Genomic DNA, 19,137 nt, shown 5'->3' with positions numbered 1-19,137 from the left:
ATGAAACATAAATGCTTTCTTACTGTACCTCTATTTCCATTGGTGAATATAAATAATTAAAGAAAATGGGACTCCTCTTGTGCATTCTCTCAATACACTCCCAAATGCAAATTCCTTTTTTGGCATGCTTGTCTCCTTTATCGTCAAACAACGTTCCTGTAAATCAAGCCCCACCCCCCAAATAATCAACAAAAGTCAAATAAATCAACAGTTTGCCTAAAACTATGATGCGTGTAGCAGATGAAAAGTGAAATATATTTTACAGCTCTCAGAACATAAATGTATGTGCAGAAACCTTAGGAGGTGACTGCAAAGCTAAGGATAGGAATAAACTTCTCAGCTATCCGGAAACAAACCCAAATGGAAGGAAAACATCTGGTAAGGCTTTCTCAAGTATTTAGCAGCACATTGTGACTCTCTTCCAATCTATATCCTACTTCTGTATCTAGATTCACAGAGCTCCATGCCAGGAGTTATTCTACACATTTTTCAGGAGAAACGGGGAAGGACTTAGAGTTATGTGATGAAGTCCAGTTAAAAACATAATTTTATGTTTCTTTTTTCAGTCGTTGGCTGTTCATTATGAAGCATTTAAAGTGTCTTGTTTAGTAACAAGAAAATCATGGTTATGGAGACTTTGGATGTTAGAAGGGTGCGGTCTGTATCCTTGGGTAACTTAACAAAAGCCAAATGTAGCAGGGTGGTGGTGCTTCAGGGGTTTTCTGATCCTATCTTTGTACTCATCAAACAGTCAATCTGTCACTCACATGAACTCACTTTTTTTAAAAAATAAGCTTAAAAAATTATTTATTTATTTAGAGAAAGTGTGTGTGTGTGTGTGTGTGTGTGTGTGTGAGCAAGGGAGGGACAGAGAGAGAGAGAGGGAGAGGAGAGAGGGAGAGGAGAGAGGGAGAGGAGAGAGGGAGAGAGGGAGAGAGGGTGAGAAGGATAGGGGAGGGAGGGAGGGAGAGAGAAAGAGAAGGCGTCAACTTGGGGCTCGATCTCATGAACTGTGAGATTATGACCTGGGCCGAAATCAAGAGTCAGGCATTTAACAGACTGAGCCACCCAGGCAGACCTTCTTTTTTTTCAAGTAGGCCCCACACCCAGTGCAGAGCCTAATGCTGGGCTTAAACTCATGACCCTGAGATCAAGATTTAGACGCTCAACTCACTTGGCCACCCAGTCGCCCCAAGGAGGTTATTTCTTTAAAAGGCCAGGAAGGGTGCCTCTCTTAGCAGTGCTGTCTTGCTTTGAATGAAATGACTCAGTCAAAAGTCAACAAGCATCTTACCAGTTTATCAGAAAAGACTGTCTCAAGCCCAACTCTGCACAAAATCCTGTTAAGAGTCCCCCAAGACTAGTGTTTCTTGTCTATCTTTTACCTGCAGAGTCCAGTGTGGTAGTTCTCAACCCTGGCCACACATTGGAAAAATCAAGGGCTTTAAAAAACCCCAATGCTTAGGTCTTGCCTCAGACCAATTGAATCAGAATCTCTGAGGATGAGTCCCAGCAGATATTTTAAAAGTTCTCCAAGTGACTCCAATGTCCCTTGTAACCAGCTTTCATTAATATCTTCCCAACACATGGGTGCTTAAGAAATTAAAGTTTCTGATTATGATGTGTAGAATGATAATTCTGAGTCAACAAAGGTCTGGAAGTATAAATAAGAACCAGTGCTGTTTCCCTTCCCAAAAGTATGAAATATCACACTAGAGAATTTTAATAGCATGCACTGTAAAGCAGTATTTCTTGATTTCATATTTTAAACTGAGAACATCAGTAAATATTTTCAGCTACTAGAAGAGTCCTCTTTATGAATATCAAGGTACATATACTGAAAATAGCTGATTTTTTTCTTTGTTGTCTTCTTAACAAGATCCTGTATATCCTCCCTTCTCCTCTCCCTATAACAACAGAAGTAATAATGTAAAATCCCTGTGGGAATGTTTTCACAGGGGCTGACTGACTTTCAAAATCTACTCTTTACAATTATTACTGCTTTTAAAAATCTTGAGATGTCCAAAATTTAATGAGTTATTATTATACACTAGAAACTGTGTTAAGAAATTTACAAACATTTCCTAATGATCATCATGGCCCAAAGGGGTAGTGCTATTATTGTCCTCATTTTAAAGATGAGGAAGCTGAAGAGAGGCACCTAATCAACTCACCAAAGTACTCAGCTGATACTGGGAATACTGGAATTTAATCCTGGTCTATTTGCTCCAGGGCCTTTACTGTTTTGCAAACTGCCTCCAAGGGCAGGCACCTTTCCTACAGGAGTGTACCAGGGTTGGGAAAACTAAGTCAAATGTTCCTCTTCAAACAGTGATACCACTTTGAGATATTAAAATAGTAAGCAGATTTCACCTTTCAAAGGTGCTACAGGGAAGACCACTTGCAGTCCCTAAGAGCTAGCACAGTGCATAATCTCAAAATCTGGGAGCTCATTCTTACCTATTCCACTTTTATAAATCCTCAAATGGCCTTGCCACACTTGGGGGTAGTTATGTTATTGGAATTTTCAATTAAAAACATACAAAAACGGGGCGCCTGGGTGGCTCCGTCGGTTAAGCTTCTGACTTTGGCTCAGGTCATGATCTCACGGTTCATGAGTTCAAGCCCCCGTGTCAGGCTCTGTGCTGACAGTTCAGAGCCTGGAGCCTGCTTCATATTCTGTGTCTCCCTCTCTTTCTGCCCCACCCCGCTCATTCTCTCTCTTATTTTCTCTCTTTTTTTCAAAAATAAACATTAAAAATTTTAAAAAACATACAAAACGAACAAAAAAGGGCATGCAAACACATACCATGCTCTAATCTTTCATAGTCTGAATCCAGGAGAAATGTTTTAAAGCGATTGGACACATAGTGGAAAGCCAAGAACTTCAAGTAATAGAGATTGAATTCAAACTCAGTTGGATACTGGTTGTGAACCTGAAATACACAAGGCAAAGAAAAGAGTAAGAATCAAACTTAACAAAAACTGGATGCAATGCCACCGAATGGTGATCTGATATATGTAGGAGACCATATGGTCACTCAATCAACTGAATTCCTACCATGAGTGCAGGTGGAAAGGGAACCAGCGTTTCTGAGCAACTATTATGTGCCAGACACCACGCTAGGGGTTCTCAGAAACATAATTTTATTTACTCTCCATAACAACACTACAAGACAGGCATCATTCTTATCCGGCTTTATTAAGATATGACTGACATATAACATGTAAATTTAAGGTATAAAATGTAAAGATTTCATATACATATTATGAAATGTTTACCATAATGGGATTAGTTAATACCTCTATCACCTCACAAAATTACCTTCTTTCTTGGTGAGAACATTTAAGATCTAGTCTCTTAGTACCTTTCAAGTATATAGTACAGTATTGTTAACTATAGTCATCATGCTGTACATAGGATTCCCAGAACTTATTCCTCTTACAACTGGAAGTTTATACCTCTTGACTGGTATCTCCCCATTTTCCAAAACTCCAGCCTCTAGCAACCAACTTTCTACTATTTCTATGGGTTTGGCATTTTTAGAGTCCACATATAAATGAATTTATTTTTCTCTGATTTATTTCACTTAGCATAATGCCCTCATGGTCCAGCCACATTCTTGGAAATGGCAAGATTTCCTTTTTTTTCCCCTCATGGCTGAATAATATTCCATTGTTTATATATGTAACATTTTCTTTGTCCATTCATCTGTAGATGGACACTTAGGTTGTTTCCATATGTTGGCTATTGTGAATAATGATTCAGTGAATACAGGAGTACAGGTATCTCTTTGAGATACTGATTTCACTTCCTTGGATAAATACCCAGAAGTGGGACTGCTGGATCATAAGGTCATTCTATTTTTATTTTTTTGAGGAACCACTTTTCCACAGTGGCTGCACCAATCTACATTCCCACCAACTATGCACAAGGGCTCCCTTTTCTCTACAACTTAATAGGTGTGAGGTGATATCTCACTGTGGTTTTGATTTGCATTTCCCTGATATTAGTGATGCTGACCACCTTTTCATATACCTATTGGCCATTTGCATGTCTTTGGAAAAATGTCTATTCAGATCCTCTAAAGATAAGCATTATTATTCCCACTATCCCCCTCGCCCCATTTAGAAACAAAGAAGCTGAGGATAGGTAAGATTAAGTAAGTTCCCAAGGTCATCAGACAGTAACCAGTGACCAGTGAGACCAAATTTGAACCCAGCTTGTTAGGCTCTAATGTCTGTGCCTCATTCACTGCTTTATACTGTGCTAGATACTTGATGGACATAAATTATTACAAGTCATAACTTGCTTTTCAAGCATTTGTGGTATAATAGTGGGTAATAAAACAAGAAATTTGGCAGTGAAAGGAATGAGAGAGGAGGTAGTGGGTTAGGAGAGAGCAAGAGATCTTTTCTGGACCAAAGAAACATGTGCCTGTCTGAAGACAACGCAGGAGAAGCCAGTAGAGAGAGAAACAAATTGTGGCAAAAGAGCTGGAACCTAAGAGAGTAAGGCCCCGGGACAGCAAGAATGAATGAGGCTAAGGGCCTAGATATAGGGAACAGCTTTGGAAATGAGGAGGGACAGATGAGTAGAAGAAAGATATGTTCAAGTGCCAAGGGAAGGGGGAGCATATGCCACTTAAACTGATTTGTCATCATGAAATTAAGACTGTGAGGTCCACAGGAATAAAGATGAGGGCATGATATGGGAGGGAGGGAACAAGGCAGAATGTGAATGGTCACTGAGCTATAGTGTACTTTAGACTCGCTGCCTGCAGGCTCTGTGGAGTCATCTTATGGTGGCAGAAGGTAGGCTGATGACCTTGTGATACCTCAATCCACCTAGCAATTTCACCTCTCTATTACTCAATTTTTCATGGCCAGTTAGAGAATTTTGTTTGGTTTAGAGAAGCTCCAATCATAATTATATTTGCTTAAAAGCTGTTTCAAATGAACACTTTAGGCAGGCCGTCTAGAAGCCAGCTTTTGTCTCCATGTTTAATTTGGCAATGCAGACCCACACTTGGTCAGCCAAAGTGAGCAGACATGTGTGTAATATGTTGATATTAAAGCCTAATAGATCAGTGAAAATCTATTTTTTAAATTTTTTATGTTTATTTTTGAGAGAGAGAGAGAGGGAGTGCACGCGCGAGTGGGGAGGGACAGACAGAAAGGGAGACACAGAATCCAAAACAGGCTCTAGGCTCTGAGCTGTCAGCACAGAGCCCAACGCGGGGCTCGAGCCCACAGACAGTGAGATCATGACCCAAGCCAAAGTCAGACAGACACTTAACTGACTGAGTGACCCAGGTGCCCCAAATCAGTGAGAATTTAAAGTTATAATCTGGATATCACTGATTTATCAAGGTTTATCATTTGGTTAGAAACCTAGTTTTCTGTGATTAAAGGTGTTTCTCCCCTATAACATTTTCTTATTGGTTTTTTAAATGAACTAAAATTTTAGCTCATAATACAACATAAAATGGATTTTAGGAAGAGGTATTAAATGAGAGTGACTCCCATGCAATGGGCTTATATACCTAGGAGTTGCTTTCCTTACCTAAGCCATCTCCTGTTGCATCAGATCTCCATAAGACAGGAGAGTTTTCCACGGAACATGGCTCTGAATAGCTGGTTAATGTGCCCTCTTCCAAGGTTTTAGAACTGCAAGCTCTTTAGTCTGAGTTCCTGACTCAGAATCAATAGCACCACCCCAATAGCCAGTGTGCACATGATAGAGAGGGGGTGACTCAGGTTGTAGATGGTAGGACAGGAGACAAGCCCAAGATGGAACTTGGTTCCCTTCCATTTGAGTCTCAGGGAGGAGAAATCTGCAATGTGTTCAGAGAGAGTGAGCTCCAAGAACAACTTTGCCCCAATAGACATTGGAATACACTTTGTTACTCACAGGGGAAGAAGAGTTCAGGGCTATTTCTACTGACCCAGTCCATAATAGGTTCTAAAAACTTTTAAAAATCTTTTTATTAAACAAAGCACCAAATAACAAAACATTTTTCTCAATGACTATTCTCCACAGAAACTACTTGCCTCATACATATCTGTATCTTTCCTTGATTATTCTGATACTTAATATGCTTAAGTATATAATTTTAAAGACCCACTTATGAGGTAAAGTAGAATGGAAATGATAATGAATATGACCTTAGGTTGAACTTACAGGCATTTCGGGGAGATCATATGCTAGGACTAGAAGCAAAACTCCTCTACAAGTGGAAAAATACTTTCGCAGCCCACTGTACTGAGTGACTGGCCTCACCACAAATCCCAGACCCTACAATTATGTTAGAAAGGTTAGACACTTCTCAAGGCCCCTGGCACTCACCCTGTTTGAACTGGAATTGGTGCTTGGATAGCATCACGGTGAGGGTGCTTGGGGCACTGTGCGTGTGCCTGTGTGTGCCACAGGGGGACCTGCAGTTGCTAACTTCTTGGGGTTGAAAAACAATCTGCCCCCAAACTGAGGTTAATTATCAGGTTTACGGGAAGTAGAAAAGAAGATACAGAGCAACTCTTTCCTTCCTTCCTTCCTTCCTTCCTTCCTTCCTTCCTTCCTTCCTTCCTTCCTCCCTCCCTCCCTTCCTTCCTTTCCTCCCTCCCCTCCCTCCCTTTCTTTTACTATTTAGAAACAGTTTAAGAAATAGGCATGTGAGGATTTCTTCAATGGTAAAAGAGAATCAGATTGACCTGAATGTTGGATTGATTAATACTTAGATAACCACATTTGGAATTTGACATTAAGAAACACAGGAAAAATACCTATTTAGATCTTCTGCCCATGTTTGTTTTTTTTTTTAAATCATTGAGTTATAGGAATTCTTTATATACTGTGGATATTAACCCCTTATCAGATATATAAATTGCAAATATCATCTCCCATTCAGTAGGTTGCCTTTTCATTTTGATGGTTACCTTCATTGTGCAGAAGCTTTTTGGTTCAATGTGGTCCCACTTGTTAATTTTTCCTTTTGCTTCCCTTGCCTTTGGAGTCAGATCCATAAATATATTGCTAAGACTGATGTCAAGGAGATTACTGCCCATGTTTTCTTCTAGGAAAATTTTTGTGTATGGTGTATGGTGTCATTCTTTTGCATGTAGTTGTCCAATTTTTCCACTGTTGAAAACTGTCCTCTCTCCACTTTATGTTCTTGGTTCCTTGTTGTTAATTAATTGTCCATATATGTGTGGGTTTATTTCTGGGCTCTCAATTCTGTTTTCTGAAATGTATTTTTACCATGATGAGAAATGAAGACCTGATTATATTCACATGGCAAAATCTGGTGCTTAGATTTCCAGTAAAAAAGAAAAATTATACTTTCTCCATTTTGTTCTATCTTCCAGAGACTCAGTTTGCCTAGTTCACTGGCTTGTTTTCCTCCTTGTCAATGGGACATCTAGATTCTTCCACTGTAAAATACTACAGTGGTCTCCAAAAAGCACAATCCACATGTTTCCTTCCCCTTCTGTTAAGTATTGTTTTAATAGAAGAAATAGGGTTAGGCCAAAGAGAAGAGACCTCATCTAAGGACTTAAGATTTGGGGAATAAGTGAGAGATTAGAGGTTTATCAGCCAGGATATTGTTTTAAACAGCTTTAACGAGGTATAATTGATGTACAATAAGCTGCACATATTTAAAGTGTACAATTTGATAAGTTTTGGCACCTCTACACACCCTGAAATCATGAGCACAATTAAGATAAAATGAACTTATCATCCATAACTCCTAAAAGCTGCCTTGTACTCCCTTTGCCTCTTCGTAGACACTTCTTTTCAAGCAAACACTGATTTGCTTTTTGTCACTATAGATTAATTTGCATTTACTAGAGATTTATATAAATGGAATCATATGTATGTACTCTTTTTTTGTCTGCCTTCTTTCACTAAGGATAATTCTTTGAGATGCAGACATGTTGTTGGGTTATCAGTAGCTAATTTCTTTCTATAGTTGGATAGTATTCCACTATATGGATATACCACAATTTGTTTATTTATAGCTGTGGATGGGCATTGAGTTGTTTCTGGATTTCTGGTTGTTACCTATAAAGCTGCTATGAACAGTTATGTATATGCCTTTGTATGGGCAAAAACTCTCATTCTCTTGCATAACTGCGTAGGAATGGAATGCTCAATCATGTGGTAGGTACAGGTATGTTTAACTTTTTAAAAAATAGCCAAACTGTTTTCCCAAATGGTGGTACAATTCTGTATTCTCACCAGCAGTGTTAGAGAGTTCTGGTTCCTCCACATCCTCATCTATACTTGGGGTAGTCAGTTTTAAAATAGGTATGTAGTGGTATCTCACTGCGATTTTAATTTGCATTTCCTAATGACAAATGATGTCAAATATCTTTTCATGTGCTTACCTGCCATCTGTACCTCTTTGGTAAAGTCAGTACAAATGTCTTGCCCATAAGAAAATAGGTTGGTTGTTTTCTTATTACTGAGTTTGAAGGATTCTTGAATTATTCTAGGTATAAGTCTTTAAGCAGATACATAATTTGCAAATATTTTCTCTCCTACTGATTTGCCTTTTCATTTTATTAACAGTAATTTTTGAAGAACAAAAATTTTAAATTTTGACTATGTCTAATTTATGAATTTTTTCTTTTATAAATCATGTTTTGGTGTTGAATGTAAGATATCTTTGTCTAACCCAAGGTCACAAAAATTCTTCCTATATTTTCTTCTAGAAATTGTATAATATTAGGTCTTACAGTTAGGTCTATGATCCCTTTTGAATTAACTTTTATATTGTTGTTAGGTTTGGATCAAAGTTAATTTTTTTTTGCATATGGAAATCCAATTGTCTAGCGCTATTTGTTGAAAAAAATATCCTTTTCTAGCAGTTGCTTTGCACCTTCATTGAAAATCAGTTGTCTGCATATCCTACATGTGTGGGGCTATTTCTGGACTGTATTCTGTTCCATTGACCTATCTTTACATCAATTATCACACAGTCTTGATTACTATAGCTTTATAATAAAATCAGATAGTGCTACTCTTCCAATTTTGTTCTTTTTCAAAGTTGTTTTGGCTATTCTAGATTCTTTGCATTTCCATATGGATTTTAGAATGAGCTTGCCAGTTTTTACAAAATAGCTTCCTGGGAGTTTGTGATTGCACTAAATCTTTAGATCAATTTGTGGAGATTGACATTTCAACAATATTGAGTCTTCTGACCCATGAACAAGAGGTATCTCTTGCTTTAGTTAGGCCTTTAATTTCTCTCAGTAATGTTTTGTAGTTAGTGTCTAGGTCTTTAACATATTTTGTTAGATTTATTTCATGGTCTTTGATACAGTTGTAAAGGTAATAATTTTTACATTTCAATTTTCCAATGATTCATTACTAGTCTGTGGAAATACTAGTGAGTTTTGCATATTGATCATGTGTTCTGTAGCCTTGCTTTTTTTTTTTTTAGATTTCATAGACAATCATGTTTGTGAATAAAGATAATTTCACTTTTCTAATGTGGATGTCTTTATTATTATTATTTTCTTGACTTACTGAATGACTAGGACTTTTATTTAGTACAATGTTGAATAAAAGTAGTAAAGCAGACACCCACATCTTATTACTGATCGATCTTAGGGGAAAACATTTAATCTTTCACCATTAGGTATGATGTTAGATGTAGGTTTTAAAAATATAAATATTATCTATAGTTTGAGGAAGTTCCCTTGTAATTCTAGTTTCCTGAACATTTTTACAAGGAATGGATGTTCTATCTTGTCAAATAGTTGTTTGAGTCTATTAGTTTTTGACCATATGTTTTTTATGGTGAATTATATCGATTGATTTCAAGTGTGAAATTAACTGTGCATTCTTGGGATAAATGCCACTTGACCACGGTACATTATCTTTTATTTATGTAAAAAATTTTTTATGTTTTATATTTGAGAAAGAGAGAGACAAAGAGACAGAGAGAGAGCAGGGAAGGGGCAGAGACACGTAGATGGAATCTAAAGCAGGCTCTAGGCTCCAAGCTGTCAGCACAGAGCCTGATGTGGGCCTTGAACTCAGAAGCAGTGAGATCATGACCTGAGCCGAAGTCGAATGCTTGACCAACTAAGCCACCCAGGTGCTCCTATTATCCTTTAAATATATTGTTGGATTAAATGTGCTAAAATATTGTTTAGAAAATTTGCATGTGTGATCATCAAATGTGTGATCATCACAGAAACTGGTCTATAGTTTTCTTTTGTTGGCTTTGTCAGACCAGGGTAATGCTGGTCTCATAGACTGAGGTGAGAAATAGTCCCTTTGCTTCAATTTTCTGAAAGAATTTATGTAGAATTGCTATTATTTCCTCCTTTAATACATGGTAGAATCAGGGAATCCACATGGGTCTGGGGTTTACATTGTGGAAAGATTTTAACTAAAATTTCAATTTCCTTCATAGACATAGACTTATTCAAATTATGTATTCCTTCTTGAGTGAGTGTGGTACTGTCTTTCAAGCAATCTGTCCATATCATTTAAATTGTTTATTTGTGCAAAAATGTTCATAATATTCCTTTACTGTCCTTTTAATATCTGTAGAATCTGTAGTGATGTCATCTTTCTAATGTCTAATATTAGTATTTTATGTCTTTCTTTGATCAGTCTGGCTAGAAGTTTGTCAATTCTATTGATCTTTTCAAAGAACAGCATTTGGTTTCATTTTTTAATTCTTTACTGTTGGCCACAAGCTTTTTGGGGCCTAACGGCAAATCTGCTTCAAATAAATTTAGCCTTATTATATTATGCAGAATTGGAAATGATAGGCATCTCAGCCTATAAATTAATTCTTTATGAGCATTTCCCCAAATATGCTGATGAACAGAGTTTTAGGCCTTTGTCAGGCATCATCTGGATTCTGTTGTCCAAAATAATTTTATATTTATCTTGATGAAAGATAAAAATATACAGATTTAAAAGACAAAGCTATGTGAGGTATTTTAGTTTTGTTTTTCATTATGGAGTGAAACCTGCCAATTTCAGTTATTTATAAGAAAAGAATCGAAATGGAATTTGGAGAAACATGAATTTATAAGGTCTTATTTGTTGTCCATGTGCCATTATGTACTTTACAAAATTTAAAGGCCTATAAAATAAGCTATGATTCAAATCCCAGGAAAGATCAACATTTTGAAAATAAAATATTGTACGTCAACACTGGATTTTGCTTTCAAGATTCAGAAATATTAAGCTACAAGAGACCCTATATAGAATGGTGTCAACATTGGAAAAACTGTGGGTTTTTGTTATTTCAAGATTAAGATTTAACAAACATTCACTGTGCAGTTTCTACTGTATGAATGACTTTATATAAGATCTGTAATCCTTCTGGGGTGCCTGGGTGGCTTATTTGGGTAACTGTCCAACTTAGGCTCAGGTCATGATCTCATGGTTCGTGGGTTAGAGTTTTGTGTTGGGCTCTATGTTGATAACTAAGAGCCTGAAGCCTGCTTCAGATTCTGTGTTTCCCTGTCTTTCTGCCCCTCCTCCACTTGTGCATGCTTTCTCTCTCTCTCAAAAATGAACATTAAAAAAAGATTTGTAAACCTTCTGATAGCTATCTCTATCCATGTATCTATCTAGAAACCAAAGCACAGAGAGGTTGAAAAAATTGTTAAAGATAAAAAATTAGTGGGGCGCCTGGGTGGCTCAGTCAGTTAAGCATCCAACTTCAGCTCAGGTCATGATCTCACAGTTCGTGGGTTCAAGCCCCATGTTGGGCTCTGTGCTGACAGCCAGCTCAGAGCCTGGAGTCTGTCTTCAGATTCTGTGTCTCCCTCTCTCTCTGACCCTCCCCTGCTCACGCTATCTCTCCCTCTCTCAGAAATAAATAAAACATTAAAAAAAAGATAAAAAATTAGTAAGACTGATATGTAAACTCAGTTTATTCTCAAAATATTAGCAACTTTAATGCAAAATTGTTTTGTTATAAAACAGTTTGGATTATGTCAGTTTCTGCCAGTTTTCAGCTAAATGAGAAGCAGGCAGACACCAGAGACTTTGAATATACTATTAACCCATTAACTGCAGTTAATTTTTGGATAAATTTTAGAGTAATGAAACTGTTTGAGGGCAGCCTAGCTCCTTACACATGTGCTCACAAGGAAAGTTCATACTTTCAAAAAGCAAATAGTTTTTCTCTGTGGAATAGGACTTGGCATAGTGCTGGCACATGGTAACTGTGAGGACAACCATCTCTTAGAGCCAAACCAGAGTGAGTTAATTTACAATTTGAATAAACTTCAAAAGCAAAGTTATAATTATTATTTGTTTTTCTCAAAGTAGAAAATAATGAAAAAGTTCTAAGATGCGCTCAAAGTTTTTCTTTAATGTTGAAATAGAGAAGATGCTTCTTTATACTCTGTTTCTTTCATATCATACAGGTTTGTTCCTTTGGTATTATGCTTTAAAAATAAATTTTAGGTAAAAATTTCATTTTTATGTTTGGAAGTATTTCTCTTTGAATTTGCTTCAACTATTTTAAGAAAAGGAAGCATCCTGTAATGATATCATTTGAACTAAGCCAATTTCTTTTAGAACCAACAAAAAATTTGCCAGATGTTACTATTATGAAACAGTGAGCTAGCATTTATAATTCATCTGACACCTGGATATACTGGCGTAAACAATGGCTTTTTATATGATGAGGCAGTTCTAATTTAAGATCAGTACTTCATCTGTTTTCTTTGTAACTCTATTAGTACTAATGGACAAGTCTAGGCAAATTTCCATAGACTGCCTTTTGGCATTCAGCACGTTAGAAATGGTTAATAAGCAGTGAACACATTCCACCTGGGAGTTTCGCTTGCTGCTGCGCAATTTTGCATTAAAAAAAAAAAATGTTGTTGGGCCTGGCTCTGTTTTGTGTCCCTGAGAGACTGAGGACAGCAGTAATTCGAATTGTCTGGCAAAAGCCAGAGTCATGTAAAGCACTAGTGTTCACTTGAAAGGTATTCAAAGAAGGCATTTTCTAATGCCTAAAACTAGTATGTAGGAGATGATGAAACACTACCTTATAATTAAGTCAGCAAGAGTCAGAGCACTATTTGTTAACTATAGTCTTCTGTTTTTGAATGAATAAACAATCCCTTTTCAGCACAAAGTAATTTGCTTCACCAAAGCTGATGCCTATCATAGCCAAGCATCCTTTAAATACTGCAATTAAGGTCATATGTTTGCTTTGCCATGACTTGCCTGCACTCAGGTTATAATGTGTGAGGGTACTAAAAGGCAAATGAGAGTTCAGGCAAATTTTAAAAAATTCATATTTTAATTAAAAAAATTTTAATGTGATACAACCAGATTTGAATTAATACTAAAGTGGTCTTTAGACCCTGAACAATATTATTTTCTACAGTTTGTGAAGCATTCACCTACAGATAAGTGGACTTTCATTAAAGTTCAATTTATATAGAACAGTTGAATTTTAACTCATTATTTAAAATGAAAAGTTGCTAGAAAGACACCTCAAATTGTTTTATATAACCTTACATTACATAGTTTTAGCATCTATAATAATGTATCTGAAGACAACAGGAATATAATTTATACTTCATTTTAGTTTAAGTTACTTTGTTTACACCACTTAAGAGGTACTCACAAAATACAGGTTAGTTTCCAACATTCTAGACTACTCACTCTCCTACACACCACCACCAATAAAACATAAGCGTTACATTTCATGTAATTATTACTATACTTGGGATACAATGATGTTCTCATTTTCAAGGACAGTATGTTTTCTATGAGAACCTCTCTCATCTCTTACTGATTATGAGCGGATTCTTTAGTTGACTCTAATGTTTAGGTATGCAGAGTTCTACAGGTTGAAAATGGATATTTAACATATTTAATAGTGCATTTAATAGACAAAGCTACGTGAAGTAACCCCTAGAGAAAGAACCAGGCCCACTCAGGCAAACCTGTGAGGTGGAGAACACTGGTTCGGTTCTACTCAGTGACCTAATCAGGGCTAATCAAGGGACCAGACAGAAACATAGGCATATAATCCAGTCCAACCCAGCAGGAGCAGGGGGATGGGAAAGGAATTCCAGTTAACTGAGATGCTGGACTTTGGACTTACTAACTAAAACTTTGTTTCTTGGGTTCACTGAAGTATAATTTACATATAACAAAATTTCCATATTTTCAGCATTCAGGATGACTGATTAATTTTGGTCACTGTACACGTTTGTGAAATCACTACTACAATTAAAACAGAATAGTTCCCTCATCTTAAAAAGTCTGTTTATGACCTTTTATGGTTCTTGACCACTGGTCCCAAGCAACCGCTGATCTGTTTTCTGTCACTATAGTTTTGCTATTTGTAGAATTTTCTATAAATGAAATCATATAGTGTATAGTTGTTTTTACTTGCCTCCCCATACCTCTGTCATTTATAGTGAGAAATAATTGACATATTATTATACATATACAGATCACTATGTAAGTTTAAGGTATAGAGCCTAGTGCATTTGGTAAATAAGATAAGGCAATAAGCAAGATAATAAGAAGTGCGTTTGGGGCACCTGGGTGGCTCAGTCGGTTAAGCGTCTGACTTTGGCTCAGGTCATGATCTCACAGTTCGTGGGTTTGAGCCCTGTGTAGGGCTCTGTGCTGACAGCTAGCTCAGAGCCTGGAGCCTGTTTCAGATTCTGTGTGTCTCTCTCTTTCTGACCCTCCCCTGCTCACGCAGTCTCTCTCAGAAATAAATAAAACATTAAAAAAATTTAAAAAAAAGTGCTTTCATGAAGAACACATATGCTTTCATCCAACTAGATGTGAGAAAAAAGATGCTTGCTCCTCTCCTTTGGTCTCAGTTCAGCTTTCTGTTTCAGGGACACTGGGGTCCAAATCTCCCTCATCTATCTGCTAAAAGGAGTATGAAATAAAAAGACTAATATTCAAATATTAAACAAATATACCATTTGCTGCAAAGATTTAAAATGTAAGCTCAACCTTGTGACCAGCTTCTCCAGATGCTGCTTGGACAGAATTAATTGAAATTATTCAATAGACCTTTTCTTTAAGAAGCCGATTAGAGGGGCACCTGGGTGGCTCAGTTGGTGAAGCGTCCGACTTCGGCTCAGGTCATGATCTCACAGTTTGCGTGTTCGAGCACCGCATTGGGCTCTGTGCTGACAGCTCAGAGCCTGGAGCCTGCTTCAGATTCTGTGTCTCCCTCTCTCTGACTCTCCCCTGCTCATGCTGTCTCTCTCTCAGAAATAAATAAAACATTAAAAAAAAAGAGAAGCCGATTAGAGCAATCAAAAACCACCACCAGAGTGTGTATGTTGGAGGTGGGGTTAGGGGGATGGAAAGTTGCAGCTAAATGGGTATGGAGCTTCTTTTTGGAGTGACAAAGTGTTCTAAAATTGATTGTGGCAATTACACAAATACATGAATATACTAAAAACTACTGAATTATACACTTTAAATAAATGAAAAGTTATGTAGTGAATTAATAGAGCTGATCAAATTATTAATAGACTAAAAAACCAAACCAAAACAAAACCCATACATCAACTTGGCCCTTTAGAAGACCTAGTTCCAGTTCTGGTTCCTAAAAACATTTCCACCTTTCTTTCCAATAGATAACCTGAGGCTAATCCACTTCAAGGAAGCTCACTGTTGTGACACATATGTTTGACATGCCATGACACATTTGTTTGACATGCCAGAACCCATTCATTGTTGTGGTGCAGATGAAACAAAGCTGGAAGTGTCAGTTCTGCTTTTCCTAGGCCAATTTAGCTAAGCCAGTGCCATGCAGTTCTCAAGCCCAATCCTGATTAAGGCCCCATTAAGGAGTTTATATCTGATGTGCCCGAGATGAAGGCAGGAGGAAGCCTAAAGCATTCACACCTCTCCCATCCCCCTGCTCCTGCTGGGTTGGACTGGATTATATGCTTGTGTTTCTGTCTGGTCCCTTGATTAGCTCTGATTAGGTCACTGAGTAGAACTGAGCCAGTGTTCTCCACCTCACAGGTTTGCCTGAGTGGGCCTGGTTCTTTCTCTAAGGGTTAGGCTCTACCTTCTATATTCTTAGGCACAAGCTAAGGTCCTCTCAAACTGGGAAGACCACCTGTTGCATTTCAGGCTCTTCCACAACCCAGACATTTTTGCTCTCCTACCATAGGTCAACCTTTCTGAACAACAAACCCAAGTTTGCTCCTCTTCTTGGAGATGATAATTTAGAGTGCTGGCCACTTCACATGGGGGCCAGCCTAAGAGCCAACTCAGTTATGCTAGTTTCAGAAACCAACTAGTTCTTTTTCTTCTCTATTCCCAGCAGTCCACTGCTAAGATTTCAACAAGTCTTATGGCTGAGTCCATCAGAGTCATGACATGAAGATGACTAGCATAGCACTGCAATGGCTCAATAAAGGCTAATTCTTCTCTTTCCTTCATATCAAGTCAAGTGAAGCTTGCTCTACTTACCTGGTGTACACAGTCTAAGAACTGCAGGAAGATGGGAGTAAAACCACTACCCTGACAGTTGAGAGTTAAGCTGCTCCGTTGACTGAATTTATGACCAAAAGAGAGCCACTCTTTTTCGACCAACATCCGGAAGCCTTCAAGTGTCCTATAAAAGGGATCACTGAGTAACTGAACCAAGGATGTCACCTAGGGCACAAACAGGATGGATACTTCATTACTTTCAGTCCTGGAAAAATTTTGTTAGTAAGACAAGCAAATTTACCTCAACAGCAAATTTGTTCACAAACTGCTCGATGACAGCTAATCAAATTAATTCTACAAACTTTCCAGCAAAAACTAAAACTCAAATTCCTTTTGGCTAAATATTTTCTTTCAGGGAATTATGATTTCAATCTTTAGCTGGCCAGTTTGCTGACTGCAGCCTTCTCCTAGGTTAATTAATAAGGCCAGAGGATCAATTCAAACCTACATCTACTTTTTGACAGGTATAAATTAATGTCTTACTGTAGTTTATATTCATACTTTTCCTTTTCATGATGGGATGGGGAAATGAGGGTCTTACTGAAAGCCAGGGAAAGGGCTGATAAAACCCAGGAAGGATGGTTCATGTCCTACCCTTTGATCACGTGCTCCATTTGTATGCTCACATGGTATATCTGTCGTGTGATGCCATGAGCCAGAGCTCCAGGCTATGTAGTGCTGGGAAGCTCAGGACACACAGAGCTTCCTGATGGATACTAGGTGTTTTTAACATAGGACTTTCTCTGTCCATAATTTACATGAGTCATTACACAAAAGATTCATTTGCAGAACTTAAAAGCAACTGAATTTGAATACAAATATAAAACTAAGTACTGAAAATATGTTTTAAGAGTTTACTTGTGCAGTGATGTCCCAGCCTTCCTCCAAACAGACCAAAACTGAGGAACCATTCTCAAGTACTTCTGATATAACCACAGCCAGCTGCATTATCCTGTGAAGCTGAGAGATAAGAAAGGAGGCCACAATTAGACCAGGCACTTTATGAGTACCAAGAACACAGACTCATTATCAACTTTAGATAACGAAACAAGTTAGGGATGAAGTATTTGGACAAAAGAACCACATAAGTTTTTTTTTTTTTTTTTTTTTACAAATAGTTTATTGTCAAATTAGTTTCCACATAACACTCAGTGAGAACCACATAAGTTTTAAATGCTTTAAGTTCTGTGTCAAAATCAAGATGAAACAATGACATACTTTAAAAGCAGACACATTTTAAAATAATGTGTTCAAATGACAGATCATGAAATAAACTGACCTTACATCATCCCCTCAAAGTAGAAGAGCTACATAATTCCACAGAGTGGAAAAGACAGAGATTCTATAAGTGGCCCTACCAAAACAGTTATTGGACGTAAAATTTGTTTTTCTATGATGTACTCAGTTTTACTTCAGATAGTCTTAATTTTTCTGTAATTAGTGAGGATGGTTGCACAACTCTGTGAATATACTAAACAGCACTGAATTGTACACTTTAAAGGGCTGAATTTTATGATAAATGAATTTTATATTTTAAGACACTCTTGTTTGTACTGTGTATTAAATGGGAAGGAGGCTTAGATTTGTGCTCAGCTTTTTAAGCCAAGTCAACTGACTCAAAGTCCCTAATGAACAGTTATGTTGTAAAGACCATAGAGATTCAAAACCAAGTGTATATTGTAGTTTAAAACTATATTTTCAGTATCACTTGATGTAATTTGTAGAACGAATCCAACTTTCAACTAACACAAAATAAAATAAACTCTTCCATATTTTAAACAGAGCTAGGTTATTTTAAACCCAGGAACAAGGTACATGCCCTGTCCAGCAATGGGAAGCCCCTCACTGTTCCTGTAACCCAGCTACTACCAGGCTTGAATTCTCTTAGGCTTAGCATTTGCACTAAGTTAACTTTTAAAATGCCAATACCTCAAGTGGGGCAATATTTTCCACTGTTTTTTGTCACCAAATTCTAGTATGAATCTACTTTGGAGTAAGAAGCAGGACACAGAATATGCCAGTAACACAGACAGATAGGTAGGTTGCAGGAAGTTTGGGGCTGGTGCTCATAGCTTAGGGACAGAAGGGAGTTTTGATCAGCTTCTTCCATGAGCACTCCAAGTATCCTGAACTGCCATAAGAGTAATCCACATATCCTGATCTAGATTTATAGCTAATTGTATATATGAAATTTTTTTTTTAGAGCTTAAGTGTCTTGAGAATAGTGACTGCCTTGGGTACTCCTATCATTTCTTGGCTTATGGAAAACAACTCTTTTTCCTCCTTAAGAGAGGTAGGAGGCTTGGAGGCAGATGGAAACAGGGGATCAGAGGGGCTGGGGACAGAGCTAGATTATTTTTAACAGAGCTAAGTTATTTTATTTGCCCCTTACAGGGGGCAAAGGAATAATGGGTATAAGCATCAGTGGCTTAAAAACAAGGCTGAAGGGTATATTGCAGAGATGCTCTTGGCCAAATGTTTGCGTAAGTGTATAAAACATGCATGTCATAAATACCTTTCTTATGTGGTTTGGAAGAAAATGTGGGTTATATGTGCTGGCATACCTATTTCTCCTTAATTTCTCAATAAGAGTTTAATTAAAAACATCCCAAGCTTGATTTAGCTGAAGAAAGGATATGTGTTTTTTCCTA

At 37.4% G+C, this 19,137-nt stretch overlaps 1 protein-coding gene across 2 annotated transcripts in view; it reads right to left on the bottom strand.

Moving 5' to 3' along the window:
* The window catches only part of SBF2 (SET binding factor 2), a 499,779-nt gene that overhangs the window by 11,468 nt on the left and 469,174 nt on the right, over window positions 1–19,137 (bottom strand). For both annotated transcript variants that reach the window (XM_077769129.1, XM_077769130.1), the window contains 4 exons: window positions 17,345–17,446; window positions 16,466–16,651; window positions 2,810–2,936; window positions 29–156 (listed from right to left, as the gene is read on the bottom strand). In XM_077769129.1, coding sequence (XP_077625255.1) covers window positions 29–156; window positions 2,810–2,936; window positions 16,466–16,651; window positions 17,345–17,446 — 543 coding nt within the window. The remainder of the gene's footprint in view (window positions 1–28; window positions 157–2,809; window positions 2,937–16,465; window positions 16,652–17,344; window positions 17,447–19,137) is intronic.

Source organism: Crocuta crocuta, unplaced genomic scaffold, assembly GCF_008692635.1.
Source record: "Crocuta crocuta isolate KB4526 unplaced genomic scaffold, BGI_CrCroc_1.0 scaffold255, whole genome shotgun sequence".
Taxonomy (NCBI): Eukaryota; Metazoa; Chordata; class Mammalia; order Carnivora; family Hyaenidae; genus Crocuta; species Crocuta crocuta.
Note: the sequence above shows the minus strand (reverse complement) of the source record. Positions and strands in the feature narration are given on the sequence as shown.